Source organism: Anolis carolinensis, chromosome 5 (assembly GCF_035594765.1).
Source record: "Anolis carolinensis isolate JA03-04 chromosome 5, rAnoCar3.1.pri, whole genome shotgun sequence".
NCBI lineage: Eukaryota > Metazoa > Chordata > Lepidosauria > Squamata > Dactyloidae > Anolis > Anolis carolinensis.
The window spans coordinates 95,334,254-95,359,329 of record NC_085845.1 but is presented as its reverse complement, the minus strand read 5'-3'; the positions used below and the strand labels follow the sequence as shown (position 1 = coordinate 95,359,329).

Sequence of the window (25,076 nt, the reverse complement as noted above, 5' to 3'; positions counted from 1 at the left end):
GGGAAAACACATTTTTCTGAACATGCAGGCACATGCAGGTACCTCTTTGTGCAAAATAATTGATGTAAAAATGAAGAAACAAAAAATACACGTGTACATCCCAGCACAGTTTGTCACATAGTCCAACAGAATGTTTAAACAAAATTGGGGAAAGAAAAAATAGAAAATAAAAATAATTCATCCCGAAATGAGAGGAGCAACACCATTACTACATTTCAAAGAAAGATCTGATGCCTTATCATACTGACCTGTCGTTACTTTGCCAGAGGTTAAGTCTACTGCTACATCAGTTGCTCCAGTTGCTTGGTACTCAAATGTGTTCTTGCTTTTGTACAAAAAAAGTCCAGCTTCTGATAAGTTTGTATCTGACATAGAAGGTTTCATTCCCCCAATTCCTCTATAACCATAGGACCCTGAACGGCCATATTGATAGTGATCATCTCTGTAACCAAAACGATCTTCAGGCAGTGTTGTTGCTGGTGCTTGAGCTGTACAGCTCTTGCCAAATGGCAATTTGTAAATCACATCACAACAAACAGCCCTTCTCCCTGCAGTCAAGTCCACAGGTTTTTCATCATCTTCTATTACAGTGGTAACAATTCCTGGAGTCATTTCATCCATGGTCACCATAGTTCTATGGGATTTTGTGGTGCTGAGATCAACTACTCCACTTTCCATTGGTTCTAGAGCAGCGGAAGCATCAATCCAACCATTGGTTACACTTACAGGAGGTACAGTAATGGGCTTTGTAGTGGCCCATGTAACTGCATGTGCTGGAATACCACGGGACAGATTTATTGGCACTTCATCTCTGTCTGGAGAAAGTGCCTTACTACTTGTTACTCTACTTCCTGGTTCAAAATGTTTCAGTGTTGTTAGTTGCAGTGGTGTTGTCATTGCATGCCCTATATCTACAAGACTTTCTGTGCTTGTACTATAACTTAATGTAGCCGTGCAAGTCACTATTGTAATTGTTCCAGGGACTGGGGATAAAGAGGAATCACCTGTTGGTGCAATGCTAAGATTTATGATAGCTGGCTGAACAGTACTTACTGTCCTCCCAGAAGTGTCACTTGCCATAGTTTGCCTTCTCACATCTGCAGATAAGTCCACACAGCTGTCTGTCCTTTCAATGTCCATTTTAGTCAAGGTACGAAGATCAATAACATCACCAAAGACATGAAATCTTCCATTCTCTCTATATCTGGGTGGCTCTATTATATGAGTGGGTTCTGGGGGTATAGTAATAGAAACACTACCTGAGCCACCATTTTTGATTAAAGACACAGTACTCCTGCCAACCTCTGTCGTTATTAACTCTGTTGCTGAACGAGGCACAATCTCAAAAACTGAATGTGCACTAAAAGGAACAGAAGAAACAGTATGTGAGACACCTGGAACATACTTGCCTTGATCAGTTATGCTTTGTGTCTGCAGGGTACTCATAGATGGAGTGAATAATGAATGTGCAGTTGGTAGAGCTTGTTCTTTGTGGGGTGATTCTGAAGGCCAACTGGTAATGGCCTGGCTGGTAATGGATTCTGTTGGCGTTCCAGGTTCAGAGGGCAATGTGATAACAACATACGTTTCCTGAGAGGATTTGGATAATCTTGGGGAAGATTTATTAGAATGTGGAGATAAGGGGGATGTAGGGGATGGCAACTTGTACTCAACAGGGGAAACCAAGTTCAAAGTCATACTGCTGGTTAAAGCCAAACCAGCTGGTTTTGGCTTTGTTTCTGTTGGTTTATAAACAGTTGTCGGTAACTGAGGAATTGTTGGTTTGGGAGCAATAGGAGGTTTTATGACTTCACTAGGTCTGTGAGTGAACACAAGTCCTGCTGGTATTGAAGCTGGTTTGGGTGGGACAGGAGGAGGTGCTGATGTGTATATTTTGGTGATGGGTAACTCACTGATCTTAATAGCAGATGTGTCCACTAATCTGACACTGCTGACAGATGTCACCTGGGTGGGAGCTGCTGTTACTGTAGCCATGGTCAGTGGTTTCTTTTTAGGATAAATAGCTGGTTTAGGTAAAATAGGCGGGGGCGGTGGAGGTGGGGGCGGTGGTGGTGGGGGAGGAGGTGGGGGAGGTGGTAGAAGTGGTGGTGGTATAGATGGCTGAGCAGGAGCGGGAGGTGGAGCTGCCTGAGTAGAAGGTTGAGATGGCTGAGCAGGAGAATAGAGAGAGCTTTGGGAAAATGAGAATGTTTTAGATGTAACAGGAAGTGGAGAAACTGCAGGTGGCAAAACAGATACAATAGAAGGTGCTGTCACTGGAGCTGTGTATGTAAATCTTTGGTCAGAAATGATATCTGTTCCTGTCATGCTGATAGCAGCTCTTCCTTGTTCGTTTTTGTAATCTTCCTTCACAGCATCAGACTTTGCCACATCTTTTCTGGGTTTGCCATATTCTGATTGGAAAGTGTCCAAAGCTGCAGGGACAAAGGACTGGGACTTATATGCTGATACAAAGGAGTCAGTTTCTGATAGAGAAACTGCAGTCTGATCTATGTGGGTTACATTTTCAGCTATAATTGCTTCCTTGTGGGGTTCAATACTCTCCTTTGTGGAACTTGTGGGACTCATTGTCACTGAACTTGTCCCTTCTGAATCTGATAATTTGCTAATCGTATCCACTGTTTCTATATAGCCTGGAGTTATGCCATCTGGTCCACCTACAGGTGAAGAGCTACCAGTGGTGTACACTGAAGATGTAGATGATGTAAGGGAAGATGTATCTGATGGTAAAACAGATGTGGCACTTTCTGAGGCCTCTGAATAAGTCAACATGGTTGTCTCCTGAGAAATTATTTCTTCAATTTCCCGGGCGTAATCTGTGAGATACTCATCTTCAATTTCCTCAGTTGTAAAGTGTTGAGTAATTTTAACATCTGGAATGGGAAGCACTACAGAACTCCCTGAAGATATGTCTGAAACCATTGAAGCTGTTGCTTGTCCAGATGTACTAGCCTTTGTAGCTGATACAGACACTGATTTAGGAGATGACTGGGTTGGACTCAAACCTGGGGTCAACTGCGTTCTTTGGCGTTTCATAAGCTCCTCATAAGCAGCATCTGCATCTAACAATGGCCTTCCATCACTTGAAGATGGTGCCACACTGTCCAATACAATTATTTCATGACTTTCTGGCATGATGTAAGAACTAGACACAATGTCTTCTTGTGGCATAACTGAACACAAAGGGTCTATTATATAATAATCTCTTTGTACATCAGTAGATTTTTGCATAGGCTCTCCATATATTTGATCTAGAGGCTTTATTCTTTTCTCTTTGTCTTTCTGTTGACTCAGTTCATCACTCTCCTCTTGTCTTGTCATGAGGCTTGCCTCCATAGTCCCACTGTAAGCATCTTCTACTAAAGATTCATAAATATAGTCCTCTATTAGCATGCCACCATATAAAGGCTCTTTTTCAAACACATCATCTTTTTCACATGCATCTGGAAAGGCCTTGGCTTTGTTGGATGTTTGCAGGATTTCTTCATATACCTCTTCAGCACTTTTTAAAATCTTTTGACTGCTCTCTTCTTTGAAAATTCCAATAGGCTGATCTTCTGTAGGAGAATATAAAGACACAGCTGTAGGCAATTTGTAAACTTTCTGAACTTCGATTATTTTTTCTGGACTGATTTCAAATGTTTCAGGGTCTGATTCAATACTTGGTGAATATTCGGAACAGGAAGATCGATGTAGTTCTTCCATTTCTGCTGCTTGGCGCAGTTCTTCTGTTGGGGAAGCATCTTCAATGGGTGAAAGATTACTTGGTGGTGTTTTTGGCCGCTCTCGTCTCCTCTGCGCTCTGAGCTCATCTTTGTCTTTTTTAGATTTTTTACTTGAGCTTTTCCTTTGTTGTTGCTGTTGTTGTTGTTGCTGTTGTTGTTGTTGCTGCTGCTGCTGTTGCTGCTCTAGTTCACGTTGTTTCTCTTGCTCTTTTAGCAACTCTTCCTCCTCCCTAAGTTCCTCTTCTTCTGAGGAATCTTCAATTGTGGGAAGAAGAGGACCATGAGTTCGATGCCTGGCTTTACGTTGCTGTTTACTTTCTCCACTCATTTTTTTGTGACTAGGGCTGCTGTCACTGTCTTCATCAAGAGATGACACAGATGTGGGAGATGTTCCTGGGGTGAAACTGGAGGCATGCAGACTAGAAGATCCCTCCCCCCTTGACCTGTCTTCTGGTGAATCTGTAAGACTTTCCATCTCTAACTCTGGTTCTTCATCAAAATACAGACTTCTCTTTGGTTGTTCTGATTCCTCGGAATATTTATTTGTTATGGTGCTGTTGAGGTCTATTGTTTTAAAACGACGAAGGCCACCTCCTCCTGTTGCACTCATTTCTTCACTATCTTGACTTTTTGTTTCCCTGTATTTTGGTTCTGGACTTTCATCAAAGGTCTCATCATCATCATCATGCCAGGAATGTCGCCTGCTAGCATCTTCTTCATAACCTGTACTGCTTTTGCGTGTCATCCTTTTATGCTTCCCAGGAGTCACTTTCTTACTCTTCACTTCTTCCTTCTTTTGACTTTCATTTGTACTGATTTCTTTGAGCTGATTCCTGATGAATTCATCATCTTCAGACCCAGAAGCATCTTCATCAGCACTCATCACCATGATTTGCTTGCGAATGAACTCTTCTTCATCACCTGAACCTGGGCTGTCTTCTGGTTTATAGTCATCACTGCTTGAAGAACCAACACTAGTCCTCCTCTTTCTCCGTGGGACAGGTGAATTCTCACTTTCACTGCTATCTTCTACAGAGTCATAGTGTTGTCTTCTTGTTGGTGTATCTTCTGTTGGGTCGGCCTTCTCTTTGTATCCCTTCTGGAGTTTGCTTCCTTCTTCAGGAGGTCCTCTATCTTTTCCTTGAAGATTCTGCTTTGCAAAATCTTCCTCAACAACACTGTGGGGTTCTGATATAACAAGTTGTGTTTTTGTTTTGTGTGGGTCTCTTGAAGGCTCACTGTAAACACTGTAACTGCCTTTGGTCTTTCCAGACTTCTGTTCAACAAGGGTACTTGCTTGAGCTTCTAAAATTGACAAGACAGTGCTTTCTAGCTTTGCAAGATCTGAAGGACTAGTTGGGCTACTTTCCTGTGAAAGAGCCTCTTTTTTATAAGATTCTTTCAGCATCTCCTTTTCCTCACTTTGGATAAGACTGGGAATTTCACCAAGTGAACCTGAGATCCCATCAGATGAATACCCAGTGTCACTGAGGCCTTGTGGACTTTTTTGCTGCTGTGAACTGGATGTGTCTGATTTGTCATCTTCTTTCTCCTGAAATACATATATAAATATACATAGACAAATATTGAGATCCACTGTTTTGAAGTACTGAATAATAGTTTTACTCATTAACAATCATTGTTGCATTAAAAAGTAAGTTAAATTGTAGGGAAGGGCAGGGAGAGGATGCACTAAATGTAATGGTATTTAAACAATGCAAAAATATCAACAAAGTCATTACTTCCCAATTAACTGTAATGCACTATGAAAATAATTTATTTCTATAGATTTGTTTTGAAGATTATAGAAAAATATTTTAAAAGCAAATTGGTATTATAACTGCTTTCAACTGGCTTTTAATGTTTTTAAATACAGTAATACTGTATTTATATTTATTTCTTTTATACATTTGTTTAATTAATATTTTAAAATTGTTGTAAGCTCTCTTGAATCGCATTTTGGTAGAAAGGTGGGATATATATCCAGCAAGTAAGTAAGTAAGTAAGTAAGTAAAATACTTGAAAGTAAGTCCCAATATACTCAGAGGGTATAAGAATTAAGGATGTAAGTATTCAATTATTTATTTCAGATTCCTAGAAAAATGCTATTTTTAAAAGAGAACTTGTGTGGGGTCTAGGAACATTGTCCTTTTCATTCCTCCTTCGTACAAATAATACTTTTTGGGGAAAGAAATTTTACTGTTTCCAGAAACACATATGTTTTATTTTGTGGAAAAAACACACTTATGTGTTATTAATTTTACTTAAAATAATATGTGAATTTCTAAAACAGTGTATGGGGTTTCTGGCATAAAATGTGTTTTAAAAGGAAATACAATTTTCACATGAAAAAGAAAGTCAAATCTCCCTTTCCTCCAAATTGCTGGAGTATTCCCCCAAACTCACTGTTTGTGTGTAAAACCACATTGTTTTCTGGAAACCATTTTAATTGTCTTTCCCACACAATGCAAAGGTTTCAAATAAATATACCTTCTTGAAATCCATGTAGAAGAAATTTGAGGGAGTTTTGCAGTAAAAACATGATCCCCCCCCAAAAAGCCATGTATGTTTCTGTTTACAATGTATGTTGCTGTAAAACACATTTTTGAAGTCACAAAATTAATAAGTAGTATTTCCATTCCTAGTGGGTATTGGTTGAAATATTTCATGATAGTAGGAATATTCAAGGCATATTTCTTTAGATTTAGAACACCTTTGTTCAAACCCACTCTAGCCTCCTGTTTTTAACACTGTATCCTGCTTGTTGATTTTAATGATTGTTTTTATTGATGTTGATTTTTTTTTTACTGGGATAATTGTTTTATTGCTTTGTTACTGTTTTGTTTGTTTTATCAGGCCTGGACCCATGTAAGCCGCCCTGAGTCCCTTCGGGGAGATGGGGCGGGGTATAAAAATAAAGTTATTATTATTATTATTAGCCATTAAATCTTTTGATCCCTGTTGGCAAGTTATTTCACTTAGATGTAACCTACTTAGAAGAAATGTTTTGACCATATGGATATGTAATCATGTTTTTGTTCCCCAAATTAAGTGTTATCTACTTGTAAGAATTTCCCTGATGAAATCTTCCTTTTATGTTAATAATACACAGAAGTTCTTGGCAGATTGTCTATCATAAAAATCTAAAAATTAGCAAAGGAGACTGTTCATGTGGTCTCTTTGTACTCTTTCATAAACTGCAGTGTTTCAGTCTTCCTAAATACCACGATCTCTGTTCTTATTGAGCTTCTGTTTCAATAAGGAAACACACTCAAAGTTGGACAATATTAGCTGGGTTTGAAGTTTGTTGCCTCTCTAATATTAAATGCAAAAATATAATGAACCTACCAGTGGTTCTCAACCTGAGATCACCAGATGTTTTTGGCCTACAACTCCCAGAAATCCCAGCCAGTTTACCCACTGTTATGATTTCTGGGAGTTGAAGGCCAAAAACATCTGGGGACCCCAGATTGAGAACCACTGACCTAAACTTTTCCATAATTGTCAGTGGTTCTAGGGTAAATTGATTCAGGCCCAGATCAATGTTCTCATCAGATGGAGTTGTAATTGCTGGCATGCTCCAATTCGCCATCCCTTTCACCACGGAGTCTGCCGGCTCTCATCCCATGACACGCTGCAACTTCTAGCAGTCTTGTGTAGTGAAAGGAAAGGAGAACTGGCTCACAACACAGGAAGCTTCCCGTGTTGCCTTGGATCAATTGAGAGAAGCTAGGCGTTGGTCGCTTCCCCCCGTGGGATGGAATTACAAGGAGGTTGAGAGATGCGAGGTGTGGGTCGATGGGCACTGCCGTAATCTCCATGATCCATGGCAGTTCTAGGGGCATATTTGAAGAGGTCATAGGACAAAAAAAGGAGAAGCTATATATCTCAGGGCATGTATGGAAACCAGTAGTATTAGCAGATTAATGGGCATTACTCTCTCAGAAAAGTATATTCTTCATTGCAAAAGTAGCTGCATTAGCACGCATTACATCAGCAGACGAATGCCCACACAGATCAAATGTCTACTAGGATGTGTTGTTTCAGCTGAGGCCCCTTCTGTTCAAACCAATTTTAGATGCTGAATATGATTATGTGGCTTATTACATTCTTCAGGATTGTATGGAGAAATAATATTTATTTTATTCAGAGTGAAATTAAAACTTTCTGGGTTTGATTTATTTAAAAAACAAAATCATTTCATGCAAAATGCTGTAGAAATTAGAAATGTATAGATTCTAAGCAAGGGTTATTTACTGTATATACTCGAGTATAAGCCTAGTTTTTCAGCCCTTTTTTAAGACTGAAAAAGCCCCCCTCGGCTTATACTCGGGTGAGGGTCCTGATTGGCTTATATTTGGGTCAGCTTACCACATGTCCTTGTCTATGGACAACGCCAGCTCTTCGGCTTAGAAATTGAGATGAGCACCAACCCCCAGAGTCGGTCACGGATGGACTTAACGTCAGGGGAAACATTTACCTTTACTATACTCGAGAATATATGGTATATTTATTATTTTCTCTATTATTATTGGTATTATTACATTTATTATTTTTCTCTATTATTGTTGCTACTATTACATTTATTTTACTCTATTATTATTATTATTATTATTATTTTACTCTATTTATTATTACATTTGTTATTTTACTGCATTTATTATTATTATTATTATTATTCAATGTATTATTTTACTCTATTATTATTAAAAGGATATATAAGCACATTTACATTGAAGAAGAGGAAAATAATGATTTAATCAGAGTTGAACAGTCATATCTTAAATTACAGTTTGATGTAAAGATTCAAAAACATTTAAACTACTGATGCCTCAATTAATGTAATTTTATTGGTTATCTCGGCTTATACTGGAGTCAATGTTTTCCCAGTTTTTTTGTGGTAAAATTAGATGCCTAGGCTTATATTCGGGTCGGCTTATACTCGAGTATATACGGTATGTATTTTGGTGCATATTTGATGACATAGAGCATCTTATCCTGAAGTTTTTTGAAATTGATTTATTCTTTGAAGCTCTGTTGGGATATATTAAAGGGCCACGATTGTCGATAAAATTTCAGACAAAGGCTAATTCCTGATATTTTATAAATATTTAAGGAGGCATTTATTGTCTTCCCATTTCTTTCTCTGAATATTTGATTTGAAGAGAACAGTATGAAAAATTAGTATTAATGAAAACAACATTTTCATACAACCATAGTCCATTGCAGTCAAAATTAATTAACTTATATTATTTCAATTGAGTGCTTAGGCGTGTGATTTAGACTTCTCAGACTAAAACAAACAGTAATTAAAATCCCCACATTTCTAGATTCTGGCCATAAGTTATTCAGTGGAGGAAATGAAGAAAATGGGAAAAGAAAAATACTCACTGCCTTTTCTCTTATTGCTTCCACATGATCTGGCTTTGGTAATGGTACTGTTGGAGAAGAAATTTCTTCTTTGGGGTATTTCTGATCTTTGGAAATGGTTTCTGGAATACCGATAATTAAATCTTCTCTTTTAATTTCTTCCTGCCTTCTTGTTTCTGTGAGCCCTTTGGGTTCTGCTTTATCTCCAGTAAATTGTGCTACTTTAGGCTTGCTTTCAGACAAATGAAGTGACTCTAGTGAATGTGAAAATTTGGTGTCATCCTCTTCTCTTTTTATTAGTTGTGCCTGATCACTCATTGCCTTTGAAGAAAGTGAATCGTCCATAGGTATCTTGGCTAGTTTTACTTCCTGAAGTTTAGTGTCTTTTGGAAGCTGATCAGCGGAGGCTGTCTTCACTATTTTTGTCTCATACAGTTTGGAGTCTCCCTTCTGAATATGATCAGCAGATGGTATTTTGGCAAGTTTTGCTTGCTGAAATTTTGGAGCAACCTTCTTAATTTCACTGTCTGAAGGCACTTTTGTCAGTTTTTCTTGCCGAACTTTCGGATCACCCTTTTGGACTTCATGTTGGAGCTTATCAGCAGATGATATTTTTGTCAATTTACCCTGCTGAAACTTTGAGTCCTCCTTCTGAATCTGATCAGCAGATGGTGTTTTTGCTAGTTTTGCCTGCTGGATCTTTGGATCCTCCTTTCGCATCTGATCAACAGAGGTTGTTTTGATCAGTTTGCCTTGCTCGATCTTTGGATCCTCCTTCCGAATCTGATCAGCAGAGGGTGTTTTTCCCAGTTTGATCTGCTGGACCTTTGGATCTCCCTTTTGAATTTGAATGTTATCTGACACCTTTCCAAAATCCTTTGGCTCTTTCTTTTGAATGTCTTCCAAAAGCTTATCAGGAGATGATTTTGTGATCAGTTTTGGTTCTTCCTTTGGAACTTGATCAGCGGATGGTGACCTGGCTATTTTCGCTGTCTGGATATCCGAATCTTCTCCTGAAATACCATGAACAATTTTATCAGCTGATACTGTTTTAGCCAGTTTTTCCTGTTGAGGCTTTATATGTACTTTTTGAGCGCTTTCTTGGATTTTCTCAGCAGAAACTGTCTTTTCTTCTTTCTGAAAATCTGGACCTCTTTTATCCATCTGAGCAGGTCTTGCTGAAACCTTTTGTTGTTGAGGTGATTCAGCAGATTTAATCTGGCTTTGAGGAGCAGCCGATGGTTTGGGAGATGGTTTTGAAAGTACTGGAGGTGTCATTTTGTCCAAATCCCCAAGTTGTCCAGATAACGCTCTTTGTGTTTGGCAGTTTAAACACAGCCATTCTTGTACCTATAAATTAAAGAAAGCATTTGATTAATAAAATAAGTATTTTATCTTCGATAGTAATATTCATAATTATAGTTGCATAGGGCATATTGATTTCCCCAGATTTTACAATTTGCCTTTCACATTGACTACATATAATTCTTGTAATAAAATAGCACAGAAAGTGACATTTAGCATAATAATATGAATCAAAGTGGAAATAAATTTCATATATAAATGTATATTGGTATAGTGCATTATAGAGGATTTCCCAAGGCTATTGAAACAGTGAAAAATAATGTAATACAATAAATATCACCAATGATTATTAAAAGCCAGTCATGTTTCTTAGTTCCTCCTTCTCTATTGGGTGCAATAAAACATAAAAATAAAAACAATGGCCTCAAAAAATAAATAAGCATTCTATTCCCTTTCAATCTGCTGATTAAAATTGGTTCCCATTAATTAGTCAACCAAAACTTTTGTAGATATATCTACCAGTAGATTGGTCTATTTGATAAATTCATTAAAATGTTCAGTCTATTGTAAATAACTAATTCACCCTGAATGCTCTTAACTTACTGCAACATCTGTTTAGCAGGCATGGCATATATATCATTTGAAAACACAGTAGACCTAACGATAAAAATAGCCAAGCAAGAGACAGCTGAGTTCTTCACAGAAATATCAGGTGAAAAGAAAAATTCTCTTATCTCTCTTTCTCTAACGCAGTGGTTCTCAACCTGTGGGTCTCCATATGTTCTGGCCTACAACTCCCATTTCTGGGATTTCTCCCGGCGAGTTTACCAGCTGTTAGGATTTCTGGAAGTTGAAGGCCAAAACATCTGAGGACCCACAGGTTGAGAACCACTGCTCTAAAGGGAATTGGGGAAAATCTATTATAGGATAGCTGACAAAATTCCAAGATTATGTGTTGTCGAAGGCTTCATGGCTGGAATCACTGGGTTGTTGTGCATTATCCGGGCTGTATGGCCATGTTCCAGAAGCATTCTCTCCTGACGTTTCAGCCATATCTACGGCAAGCATCCTCAGAGGTTGTGAAAACCATGTAGTTCTGTTATTTACTAGCCCTTGGACTTGTGGTTCCCTAGCAAGATTATATCAGTTTTACATAACAAGAGATCTATGTGAGTTTTAGGAAAGGGGACATCGACTGTCCCTGTGATGCCAGTTCAGAATCAGTGACATTGCTAGATGACTTTTAATGAGGTTGTCACTCAGAAAAGATGAAGCTGGCTCCATGTAGTCACCAGCTGTGCCTGACAATCTCAAAAACAAACAAAGGAACAAGGCATTGACTTTTCTTTTCTCCAACACCTTGTCAGACAATGTGATGGAAGCTTCCAGAGCAAACCCCATGTTTCCCCATCTTTTCAGACCCTTATGCAAGGGGATCCTCATTTGGTGATTGCTGTATATTAGGCCATACAAGAAAAAAAGAAAAAAACGAAAAAAGAAAGGAAGGATCATAGAATCATAGAATAATAGAGTTAGAAGAGACTACATGGGCCATTTCTGCCATGTAGGAAAAGCACAATCAAAGTACCCCTTACAGTTGGCCATCTAGCCTGTGTTTAAAAGTTTCCAAGGAAGAAGCTTCCACCAAACTCTGAGGCAGAGGATTCCACTGGTGAGCAGCTCATACGGTCAGGAAGTTCTTCCTAATATTCAGGTGGAATCTCCGTTCCTGTAATTTGAACCCATTGCTCTGAGTCATAGTTTCAAAGGCAGCAGAAAACAAGCCTGCTCCCTCTTCCTTATGACACCTTTTCACTTATTTATACATGGCTATCATGTCTCCTCTCGACCTTCTCTTCTGTAGGCTAAACATACCCAGTTCTTTAAGATGCTCCTCATAGGGCAGTGATGGCCATCCTATGACACGCGTGTCAGCACTGACACGCCTAGCCATTTTTGCTGACACGTTGCCGCATGCAGATTGATTGGATGACTATGTCTTTTGTGGCCAAATTTGGTGTGATTTCGTCAATTGGTTTTGTTGTGTACTCCATAGGAATTATGCACATTACATTTACATATATATATATATATATATATTCATTCTACTATTATTCTATTATTGTAGTATATTATCAAATTATTACTGTTATATTATTATTATATTATTCATTATTCATGACTACATTGAAACTAGAATAGAGAAAAATCAGCGTGGAAACTGCAAGAGGGACCATAGATTGTTGTACATGGAAATAATGGTAGTAAATAGTTAGGATTTATTAAATACAGTTATATATTACAATTATATATTTTATTATTTAAACTATACAGTAGAGTCTCACTTATCCAACACTCGCTTATCCAACGTTCTGGATTATCCAACACATTTTTGTAGTCAATGTTTTCAATATATCGTGATATTTTGGTGCTAAATTCATAAATACAGTAATTACTACATAGCATTACTGCGTATTGAACTACTTTTTCTGCCAAATTTGTTGTCTAACATGATGTTTTGGTGCTTCATTTGTAAAATCATAAGCTAATTTGATGTTTAATAGACTTTTCCTTAATGCCTCCTTATTATCCAACATATTCGCTTATCCAACATTCTGCCGGCCCGTTTATGTTGGATAAGTGAGACTCTACTGTACATATTATGAAATTATGGTTTTTTTCTCGAAGTGACACACCACCCAAGTCATGCTCGAAGTGACACACCAAGCACAAAAGGTTGCCCATCGTTGTCATAAGGGATGGTATCTAGACCTTTGATCATTTTAGTCATCCTCCTCTGGACAGCTTACATCTTGTCAATATCTCTTTTGAACTGTGGCCTTGGGCAGAACTCCCCACCGTTTCTGAGAAAAGAATCTTATTCCAGAGAAAGGGGAGTCAGAGAGGCCCAACGGAGGAGTTTACGCTTAGCTGCCAAACATCAAGCTGATTAGGTCTGCTTCCCTTGGGAAATTCTAAGGAGTCACACATCTGGACAGAGTTGGGTTTCGTTTCCCGTTCTTTAGGGAAAGAGCTCTGTTGGCGGGAAAACGAGACCCAATATAGGTGTTTGGCGCGAGGGATTCTTTGCGGAGTCAATTGATCAGCTTGAGGAGAGAGATTGTGTGTGGACTTCGTAATCCCAGTTCCTTGCTTCCCGGATCAAGCTTCAAGCCTTGCCCTGTGTCACGGTTTTACCACGGACTCTGTTTCATGCTTCATGTTTGCCTCGTCTTCAGTCACGGATCTAGCCAAGAATCAAGTTTATTTCCAGCCTTGTTGTCAAGCTTCATTGGACTTTAAAGACTCTGTTATTTCCCCACACTATTGCTTGGCAAAGTGTGTGTTTCGGTCAAGTGGATTAAAACTTTGAACTCTAATATCTTATATTGGACAATACATTTCTGGACTATATTTGACCTCATCTGAAAGGTCTGCTTCTGAACTATATTCTTCACTTGTTTTTATTGATTTTATATATTTCTTTAATAAAGATATTAGATAGAGTCTGGCTTCTGTGTAAGGTTATTGGTGCTCTGCAGCCAGGGTCCTGACAGTAGCATATGGAGTCTCCTCTTCTGGAGGATTTTCAAATAGAGATTGGATGGTCATCTGTCGGGAGCACTTTGATTGTATCTTCCTGCATGGTAGAGGGTTGGACCAGATCGCCGTTGAGGTCGCCACCAACCCTATGAGCCTGAGGATCAGAGACCATATGTCTCACTTGCTAGGAAATAGTATGATGGAAGGTGCAGTTGTTCTCATAACTTGATAACTAGCTTCTCATGGATAACTGATTGACCAGTTTGCGAACAGAAAGTTGGACTGTACAATTCTGTGATCCATTCATACTTTACAATTATACTGCTGTATCCCATTGCAGCATCTTATGGAATCCTGTTTTTTTTAATAGTTTAATGATGCACAAGATCTTTCTGAGAATTTTAAATGAGCCTCCGTAAACTGCAAATCCTAAGGTCCCATAAAATGCAATAAAGTCATTGAAAATGGAATCATAGCACCATAATTGTGTAGTGTGAAAGGAAGAGCAGAGGTAAGGGAAAGGAAAGGGAAGGAGCGGGAAGGAAAGGAAGAGGAAAGGAGAAGAAGAGGGAAGGAAAGGAGGAAGGAAAAAAGGGAGAAAAGCGGGATGCAAATAAAGTTTCATTATGTTGTCAAAGGCTTTCATGGCCGGGATCACTGAGTTGCTATGAGTTTTCTGGGATGTATGTCCCAGAAGCATTATCTCCTGACATTTTGCCCGTATCTATGGCAGGCATCTTCAGAGGTTGGAAACTAGTCAAGTCTATATCTATATCTGCGGAAGGTCCAGGGTGGGAGAAAGAAAGAACTCTTGTCTGTTGGAGGCAGGTGTGAATGTTTCAATTGCTCATCTTGATTAACATTGAATAGCTTTTCAGCTTCAAAGCATGGCTGCTTCCTGCCTGGGGGAATCCTTTGTTGGGATGATGATGATGATGATGATGATGATGATGAGGCTTTGCTCCTGGGAAGGTTCCTCCACTGTGGCTCCCCACCTATCTACCTTGCCACATATTCTCCACATTGTGTGTGTGTGTGTATAAGATATATATATATACACACACAAACACATACACAAATACTAACACATATGCAGGGACCATATGTGCGAGATACATATATATATATATATATATATATATATATATATATATATGTATATATATATATATATATATATATATATATATATATCACACACACATATATATTCTATCCACCTCTACTTTTTATTTTTCAGTGATTGGTTTTGGGGGGGGGGGGGATACTGTTTGATTACACTTGAAAATTACCTAGGGCCGGCCCTGACAGTATTTCAGGTGAGGTCTAACTACAGCAGAATAGAGAAGCACCATGACTTTCCTCGATTTAGACACTCCTTTTGATGCAGCCCAAAATCCCATTGGCTTTTTTAGCTGCTGCAACACACTGTTGACTCATGTTCAACTTGTTGTCCACGAGGACTCCAAGATCTTTCTCACATGGACTGTTGTAGAGCCAGGCACCACCTATTTTGATATTTGCATTTCATTTTTTATGCCTAATTGTAGTATCTTACATTTGTCTTTGTTGAAATTCATTTTGTTAATTTTGGCCCAGATCTCTAATCTGTTAAATTCATTTTGAATTTTGATCCTGTCCTCTGGAGTATTAGCTATCCCTCCTAATTTGGTGTCATCTGGACAGAAGGAAGGATGGAAGAAAGGAAGGAAAGAAATTTACAGATGACAATAAACTTTGCATTATCTGTTAGTTATGCAAGTATATATCAGAGGTTATAGCTCAAACAGAAAATTTTAAAATATTGCTTAAGTAGAGTGTATGCACTAAAGTAAGAACTATTTCTGTATTTCTACTTAAATTGGTCTCTATTGCCCAGCTTTCTAAGGTTTTTAAAAAAGGAAAAACAAATACTGTACAACACCTTTTCCAACATATGTATGTTTTAAAAAAATATCCTGTCAATGCATATTAAAATTTAAAAATTGTGCTCATATGAAGCAATGAAGTAAAATAAAACCTCTGTAAACCTTATTATGTCATCAGCCCTTGGGCTCTTGGTTCCCTGTCAAAGCGGTTCTCTGTAAAATCAAGTTTTGTACTGTGAAGTCATATGCCTCAGCTTAAGTCTCGTTCTCTCCTTAGCTAACCTCATGCCCTGAATACAAGATTTTTCCCAGCGCTATCTTTTCAGTTAGTTTGTCAGACCACATTTGTTAGGACCAAAGAAATGGACATCGTATCATTTCAATAGATTTCACAAAGTAATAGTTTTTACTTCCTTAGGAATGGGCAAAGAGATATCTCATGCAGGGTTTGGCCTTAGTATTAGTTTTGTGTATAGTAACACTAGAAATCCAGTGGTCAATTCAAACCAATATGCCACATTTTATCTTGGCATCCTTGTCCTCTAGCTTCAATAGTTTCCCTTGCCTTGGGGGAACAGAAAAGGGTATTGAGAGTAGTAACCTGGGCTAGAGAGAAAAAAACTTATTAAAGATGGATGGATTTAGGCTATGTGAGCCTATGACACTTGGCCATTTCATTTCAGTATGGCAGGCTTTTGCTCCAATGTAAGTCACAGCTTCCATTCCTAAACATTGTTGTTTGGTTTTGATTAACTGGGCATTTAGATATGAAAAGTTAGACACCCTGTAGTGCATAGCTAACACTGAAAAATATGAAGATTATTCATGAAATTTATCATTCTCTGCAAGAGAGGCACATGCTAAGAAATTATCACCCCCATGAGAGAGTTTTTGCTTCCATTCAGTAAGAGAATGAGACAAGGAACACTCCATTATTCATGAAGACTTCCATAATTTGCCCAAAAATGTCTCTATGGAAAATTGCTGAAAAATAACACACACACACACACAGTAAGTGTACCAGGCATGGCTGATTGATGAAAAAGATTTAATTGATGAAAAAAGCTGAACGAACACTACAAACCACCACCCAAGGAATGCTTTCATTTGGGGACAATTTCATCCTACATTTTGCTATTTCTTCCACTACAGGCAGGCATTCCAGGGTTCTCCATTGCTATGGAATTTGCATGACCCCGCCTACTGCCCTTCCCTTTCAAATCTGTCTGCAAAACAAACAACAGAATTGAGCTACAACTAAACTTACTGCAGGAGTTTGGGCGATTGTAGTTGTAGTTTAGCCTGCACCAAGTCAGACCATTCTAACTCCTACTAAGGAATTTATAGGAGTTATAGTTCACCTACACCCAGAACGCTATAAACCCAAACAATGATGGGTCTGGACCACATTTGCCATCCATACCTGATATGCCCAGATTTGACTACTGGTGGGTTTGGAGGGGAATTGCCCTGGACATTTGGGAATAGTAGGTACTGGGATTTATAGGTCACCTGCAATGAATAAGTACTTCGAACCCCACCGATGATGGACCAGGACCAAACTTGCCACACAGAGCCCCCATAACCAATACAACCTATTGGACAACTTGGTGGAAAAGAAAGTTATAGTTCACCTGCATCCAGAGAAACAGTGACCCCCACCGACAATGGACCACAACCACACTTCGCACAGAGAACCCTCATGACCAACTGAACATACTGCAGGTGTTAGTGGGAAGCCAGGCAATCACCACCCAACAACATATCTGGACCACACTTGGTACACAGATACAAAATGGCCAACTTTTCATACTGGCAGGCTTTCGGGAGGATTGAGCCACGCTTCTAGGAATTGTAGTTCACCCACTCCAAACACAATACATAACATTGAAAGACAAATAACCCCATTCTCAAATGACCCGGGCACCACCGGGTCCCCAAGCTAGTTAATGATATTTAGAAATGCTCTGCTTTTCTCTGAGAACTGGGCTGTTCTTGGAGCTCAGGTAATTTAGCTATGGGAAGGTTGTGGGGGATGTCTCAAGGTAGACACCTAGTCAGAATTGGACCACATTAACTTGCTCCTATCAGCTCCAAATAAACTAAATAAGATGTAGGTTAAGTATACTTGGTCTGATCTTGTTATTTCATGGTTAGCCATCAATGTGATTTGAACTTCCATGTTTGGTATCCACTGTGAGTCTTAGAATCAAACCTCAGTGAAACCTTCAACAAGTGGTATGAGTGCAAGCTACTTTAGCATGGCTGCAACTACTCTACCTGGAGGCCACCAACCAAGATTACTTCAATTTCATCTGGACTAAGCTTCAGTTTATGAATCCCTGGCCCTGTCCATTACTGATTCACCTGCATCTGATGTAAAAGAAAGATTATTCTGGATTATTAGCATACGAATGGCACCACACTTCAAAGCCCTCACTCAGAGTTCCCATTTATCTCTTTCACAAATGTTTAAAGAAGATTTTAAAGTACAAGATACTGTAAATGTCACAAAATGGAATAGCAGCCTCTAATTCTCATAGATTTGAACTAGCTTTGCCAGGTGGAGACAAAATAATCACAAACCAGTGTCATCAATTTACAGGGACCCTGTCCAGAAGAACACAATGGCAGTTTGTACTGAAAGCCTTGGGAAATCTAGGAGCACCAAGAGGGTCGAATTCCTCCTTATTTGGGTGACTAAGATATACAAAACCTCAATGCCACAGCAAGATGGGTGTAAATAATCATTCTCATGGGAGAGCTCCTAGAGTTGCATAGCAACAAACAGCTTGAAAACCACCAGAAAGGGAACATTGATTGTGCACAGATAGTTGTTCCAACTCTAATATGAAGATACAAATTATGTGTGAGATATTCATCTAAACAAATACCCGAATAAACACATAACTGAGAGGAAAATAAATATTCCTTGTGATAAGCGTAATTAAAATGGTAATAAACTGGGATGAAGAAAGGAGAACTGGTGAACCAACCCACTATCATAAATGCACAAAAGCCACATATTTAGATGTCCCTCATGCACACTTTTAAAATATTATGCCATGAAAGATGTCTATATGAATATCCTTCTAGGAAGGAACAAATATCTTTTCCTTTGAAATTAATGAAAGACAGAATACTACAGAATGAATTACTAGATCATGCAAAGCATAATCAATGAAATGTCTTATATCATGAAGGTGGAAATGATCTGGATTTTCTTTATTTGGTTATTTTCTGGATTTATATTCTCTCGTTCACCAAAAATAGGATTCAAGGAAGTGTGGTGCAATATTAAGTGAATAAAATTACAAAACAAGACTAACTATGAAAATGAGAATGAAGTTGCATGCATTACACACAATTAGGATTCATACGCATTTACAGTTTGAACCACCATAAACCTGAAATGTAAATGTTCAAAACTATTTCAGCTAGAGACACACATTTTCTCTGTAATCTTTTAAAATGCTGCAGATGAGTCAGAATCTGACTGGAGCTTAGAAAGAAATCATGTTGTTTTGAAATACAATTTCTACAGTCTCTCAGTCAATGGTTGTATTGGCTGGGGATTATGAGAGCAGCAATTAAAACAAACTGAGGCTATGATTCTATAGTCTGGATCTGACTCAGAATCAATAATATATCAGATTAATAATAGAATGTTAAGCATTAAAAACAGCGCTCCCATCTCAAGATCTTCTTACTGCAGGTCTCTGAACGAAGATCTGAATGCTACATTCCCATGATGTCAGGTTCAATACTTCCTTTCTAGGGAAACATCTGCTACTACTTTTCTGCTGTAAGTAGTTTTAACAGGCATTGCATGGAATATCCTTCCAATATAGGAAGGAAATAATTTCCAGCAATCACCATATTTAGTACATAATTGACAGTAGCATATTCACATGATGTATTGTTGCTATGGTATTACCTTTCTTAAGTTGTTTCAGTCCCCCAATTATCTGACTGAAAGAATTTGAATTTACTTACACCCATGAAAAATGAGTGGTTCAGCAGGTTAAACCACTGAGCCACTGAACTTGCTGACTGAAAGGTTGGCGGTTGGAATCCGGGGGGCGGGGTGAGCTCCCGCAGTTAGCCCCAGCTTCTGCCAACCTAGCAGTTCGAAAACTTGCAAATGTGAATAGATCAATAGGTACCGCTCCGGTGGGAAGGTAACAACACTCCATGCAGTCATGCTGGCCACATGACTTTAGAGGTGTCTACGGACAATGCCGGCTCTTTGGCTTAGGAATGGAGATGAGTACCAACACAACTAGACTTAATGTCAAGGGAAAACCTTTACCTTATGATGACAAATGAATATGCCATGTAAGGTTAATGAAATGTCATGATATGAATGCACATACAGCAAAGTACTGCCCTGAAGTGGCTCAGTCATTGTGCTACCTAACAATTCTATTTAGGCTCAAATGGAAAAGGGAAGTCCAGACTGCATTCATCTGAGATATAATAAAGATTGTTTCCAATTATCATTTATTTCAGAGGTAAATGCGACATCATGTTGGAACAAGTGCCCTAGTGTACATCTTTTGGATAGCAACTCGCATTTTAACATAGCAAAGTGATACTGATTGCTCTCTAGTTCCATTTAACCTTCATTTGGTCATTGTTTGTATACATACTGTCAGTATGTTCACTCTACACACTCTATTTAACCTGCAAAGAAACTAACACAAACGGAATTGGACTGCTGGGTGCTAACTGCTGCTTGGATGAAGTTTATGTTCAACGAAGTCAACCAGCCTTTGAAGATATAAAGCATTGGATGAACAGTGATCAATTGAGTTAAGACTTTAATTTATTGCGTGACTGAGCTCATAACTCAAATCTCTCTTATCTCAAAGTGAAATTTTCCAATGAAATGCATTGAAATGTTATTAATCCATTCTATCCCCCAATCCCTCCCCCAATTTTTATGTGTTTTTAAATAAGAAAATGTACTTTATAAATAACTTATAATGTATAAATATGTAAAATTTAGCTTTGGATAGCATAGGGAAGGGTTAACATCCCTGTGATGTTTGTTTTGCTGTCTGTGACCCTGTTCAGAAGATTTCACATGATATTCTGTACCTGTGATAATTAGATTTTGAAAAATTTGGCTTGCTGTGTAAACAAGGATTGGTGAGAAAGCTTCCGTTGAGACACCTTTTCCCCATGATAACTCTTTCAGGAATGAATTTCCCTTCCTAAGGGTACATTTCTCTCATATGGTTTCACCCTTGTTCTTAACTATGAATCATTTGTAAGTTTGATGTTCGTAACTCAGGGACTGCCTGTAATTTACTGAACTATTTAGGACAGAAACAGATACCCAATGCAACATAATTTGGAAGATAAAAAAACCATGCCTTTCACATAATTAATGTGAAACTCCAAATGAGCCTATTCATCTAATAACCTCCATATCCTCAAAAATATAACAGGAATAAAAGAGAGCATGCTCAAAAAACAAAACAAAACCTGATAGAGTAAGATATGACCTTTTCAAAAAGTCATTAAATTGAGCATTTACTTTTAGCAAAACATAACATTTAACCACATTAGCAGTAAGAAATTTACTAAAAGAAATTCATACTAAACTGGGAGAGGATACAAGCAAGCAAGACTGTTATATCACTTCACTGCAATCAGCAATTTGTTTTATATAACTCATCTGCAACAACTATGGTAACAAAATAGCTTAGAAAATGACATCTGCTGCATTGCCCGAGCTCTGTTGTTAAAAGCTTTCTCTCTGAAATCAGAAGAACCATTTGAAAAACAAGCCTACATCTTTCTCTCCCCACCCCCTTTTCGGCACAGTTCATGCCTGACATTTCAATAGACCAGTTTTCACACCACTGGAGAAAGAAACTGCTGGAAAAAGTGATCTAGGATTTCTATGACTCGGGGTCACACAAATTCACCACCACAGTTATCATTCCTTATTAACTGACAGCAGTAATGAAGTGCCTGTGGGAAAGAGCAAACCAGGAACTGTAACATTTTATTTAATTCTTGGGTTGTCAATACATAGCAGTATTAGGAACCTTGAAACTTTGTACACCATGATTTTTGGAAAATCATGATTTTTGAATGTTTGCCCTATGTGTGTATAATGTGATCCGCCCTGAGTCCCCTTCGGGGTGAGAAGGGCAGAATATAAATACTTTAAATAAATAAAATAAATAAATATTAATCTTAAGAGGCCACATGCTTGGAGAGGAGCCTGGAGAAGAGATGGACATTGTCTGTTGTGTGGTTGTGTGTACTTGTGTATGTGCCTATGCGAAGAAGTAAGTCAGGGTGTGCATATCTTTGTGTCTGAGGCCCCTTCTACACCGCGATATAATCCAGATGATCAAATCAGATAATCCACATTATCTGCTTTGAACTGGATTATTTGAGTCTACACTGCCATATAATCCAGTTCAAAGGAGATAATCTGAATTTTATATGGCAGTGTAGAAGGGGCCTGAGAGAGGAAGAGGTGGGGAATCATGCGTGAGTGGGAAGAGAGAAGGGCAAATTTTCAGAATACAATCATACACAGAAAAAACCACACTGAAAAGAAAACTCAACTTATTTCACTAGAATGTACTACCAGAAAAACATGTTTTGCATTTTGACTAGACTCTGCTGTTGGGTCTGTGAATGTCCTGGTTTTCATCAATGAAACATTGGAGCATACGGCAGAATGGGAAAAGGTCTTTTATTTTCCTGTTTTTTAGATATTGAAGTCGATGAATCTATAGCGATAGAAATTATTTTTGAAAATATTCAAAAAAGATTGAATAACATTTTTGGAATACTGGGAAACTCTGATGAAGAGTTCAGGACTTATTATCTGTACAGAACATTCTATCATATTTTCTGTACAAAAAGTGTGACTTTTGTACAGAATGTGCCTTTAACTGCGAATGGTCTTCAAATGAAAGAACATTGCTAAAATGTCCCATTACTTCCTTTAAGAATAAAATTAACAAAAAATACACCGCAACAAATAGCCAGGAAAAAGAAAGCAATCTTAATTCAGCATTAACATGCCCAAAACACAGATATTGAAAGCCAGAATTTTAAGAGTTAAGCACTCAAAGACTTGAGTTGGATGGATTAATGTTTGTCTTACTTTTAAATTTTTCATTTTATCCTGCTTCTGAATTTTCTTATTCTACCAATTTTTTTAAAAAATTCATAAAATCAAAAATAGGGAAAGTTTGGTGGATATTCTTCACCTCTATCTCCACCCCCACCCCCAATGAAATCTATTTCTGGTCCCATACACCTACATAAAAGATTAATGTTGTGACTGCACCTTCAGGGATTATGGTTGATGGTGATGGGATTCGAAGAGGAAGAAAAAACCCTCGTGATGAGGGTTCACTGGAGGAGTTGCGCAGGAAGCGACTTAGAGAGCTTAATGGAGGATCTTCTGAGGAAGATTCAGATGGGGAGTTTGGGGAAGAAATGGATGCTGAGGAACAGGTGGTGGCTGGGGAAGTGGGCACTGAATGGGCACAGCCACCGGAGATGTCTGGGGATTTGGGGCCTATGGATACTACTGAACCTGGGGTTTCTGCAGGAGCAGATCCCACTTGGGATGCTTGGAGAAGGGAGGATGGTTCTTTAAGTGTTCATGGGGCTAAGTGTGGGCAGGATGATTGGGACTCCGACGAACTGTTAGGCACTCCTGATCCACGAGCCCTAGCTGTGTGGAGTTCGGACTCTGAGTAGATTTGGGACACCTGGTGTTTGGGTGTGAGTGTTTGGTCACCCAAGAGGAAGGGGAATAAAAAGGGGATTTTTGGCCACTTCACTTTGCGTGTGGCAAGGTGTTGCTGAGGCGCCATTGGGATCTCTGTGCTTTCGTGAAGACTGGACTTGGACTGTGATTCGGATGTAAGTTATCTGGGACTGCTCTGCAGCGGAGGGATGGAATGTGTGGGTTTCCCTGGACTGCACTCTGATTACTATTTCTAGCTGCTGATACCATCGTTGCTTGGCTCTTTGTGCCTTTTCATGGACCTGGTTTGGATGACTGCACCCTCTTCGGACTCTGGATTGGAATTTGACCTGGCTTCTGGCTTCGCCCTCTGACTGACGACTACTCCCGGCTTCTGACTACTGGTTTGCCCTTCGGAATTTGCTGCTGCCTCCTGACCTGACCTTGGATCCTCCTGACGATGGCTATTCATCATCCCTTTGAAGCTCTCGGCTTTATCTGCACCGTGGAAGCAGTTTACTGCACTTCTAGTTTGTTTTGTTTTCAAACCAGTTTGGTGTTTTTCTTTTGGGAACTGTCCCTTTAAATCCACAGAGCCGGCTGGCTGTTTCAGAAACAGTTTGGAGCCAAAAGTGGCTTTTGCATTTTCAGCTATACTTCTGGAAGGTTTCAAGTCTTTGTTTATTTTGCATATTTTCTAGCAGTCAACTCAATTTGTTTTCTAAAGCTGAACTGAAGCGTCTTTTAGTTTTTATTGAATGCCAGCGTGGAAAAATAGCTTGGCTTGTTTTTTAGTTATATTTTTGTCCGAACTACTCTTGAAACACTGATAAGTGAAGTGTTTCAAGGATACCCTCTGTGTTTATGTTACTTTTGGCTTATCTTCTGAATAAACTCTGTTTTGTTTGTTAACTGGTGTCTGACTTTTGACAATTAAGTTGGAACAAGTGAAAAGGCTTTGAAACTATAGGTAAAGGTAAAGGTTTTCCCCTGACGTTAAGTCCAGTCATGTCCGACTCTGGGGGTTGGTGCTCATCTCCATTTCTAAGCCGAAGAGCCGGCGTTGTCCGTAGACACCTCCCAGGTCATGTGGCTGGCATGACTGCATGGAGCGCCGTTACCTTCCCGTCAGAGCGGTACCCATTGATCTACTCACATTTGCATGTTTTCGAACTGCTAGGTTGACAGGAGCTGGCGCTAACAGCGGGCACTCATTCCACTCCTGGGATTTGAACCTGGGACCTTTCGGTCTGCAAGTTCAGCATCTCAGCGCTTTAACACACTGCGCCACCACCAGGGGCCCTTTGAAACTATAGGCTGATATAAATCCATCCCCGCTCTTTCTTCAACCGCCTTTTGCAAATGGTAGAAAATTCATTTTTAGGAAGGTATTGGGATTGGAAATAGCAAATTTTTAAATTTCGCTAGATATTTAACTATATTGCTGTTTTCTTTTGTCAGGTAGCTGTTTAGGGTCTGAATCCAATTGTGAATTCTAACTTAAGAGGT

At 38.9% G+C, this 25,076-nt stretch overlaps 1 protein-coding gene across 6 annotated transcripts in view; it reads right to left on the bottom strand.

Moving 5' to 3' along the window:
- Positions 1-25,076, bottom strand: part of pclo (piccolo presynaptic cytomatrix protein) — a 301,666-nt gene that overhangs the window by 143,941 nt on the left and 132,649 nt on the right. For all 6 annotated transcript variants that reach the window (XM_016993946.2, XM_008111438.3, XM_016993943.2 and 3 more), the window contains exons 4-5: positions 9,138-10,466; positions 249-5,298 (exon numbers count right to left, since the gene is read on the bottom strand). In XM_016993946.2, coding sequence (XP_016849435.2) covers positions 249-5,298; positions 9,138-10,466 — 6,379 coding nt within the window. The remainder of the gene's footprint in view (positions 1-248; positions 5,299-9,137; positions 10,467-25,076) is intronic.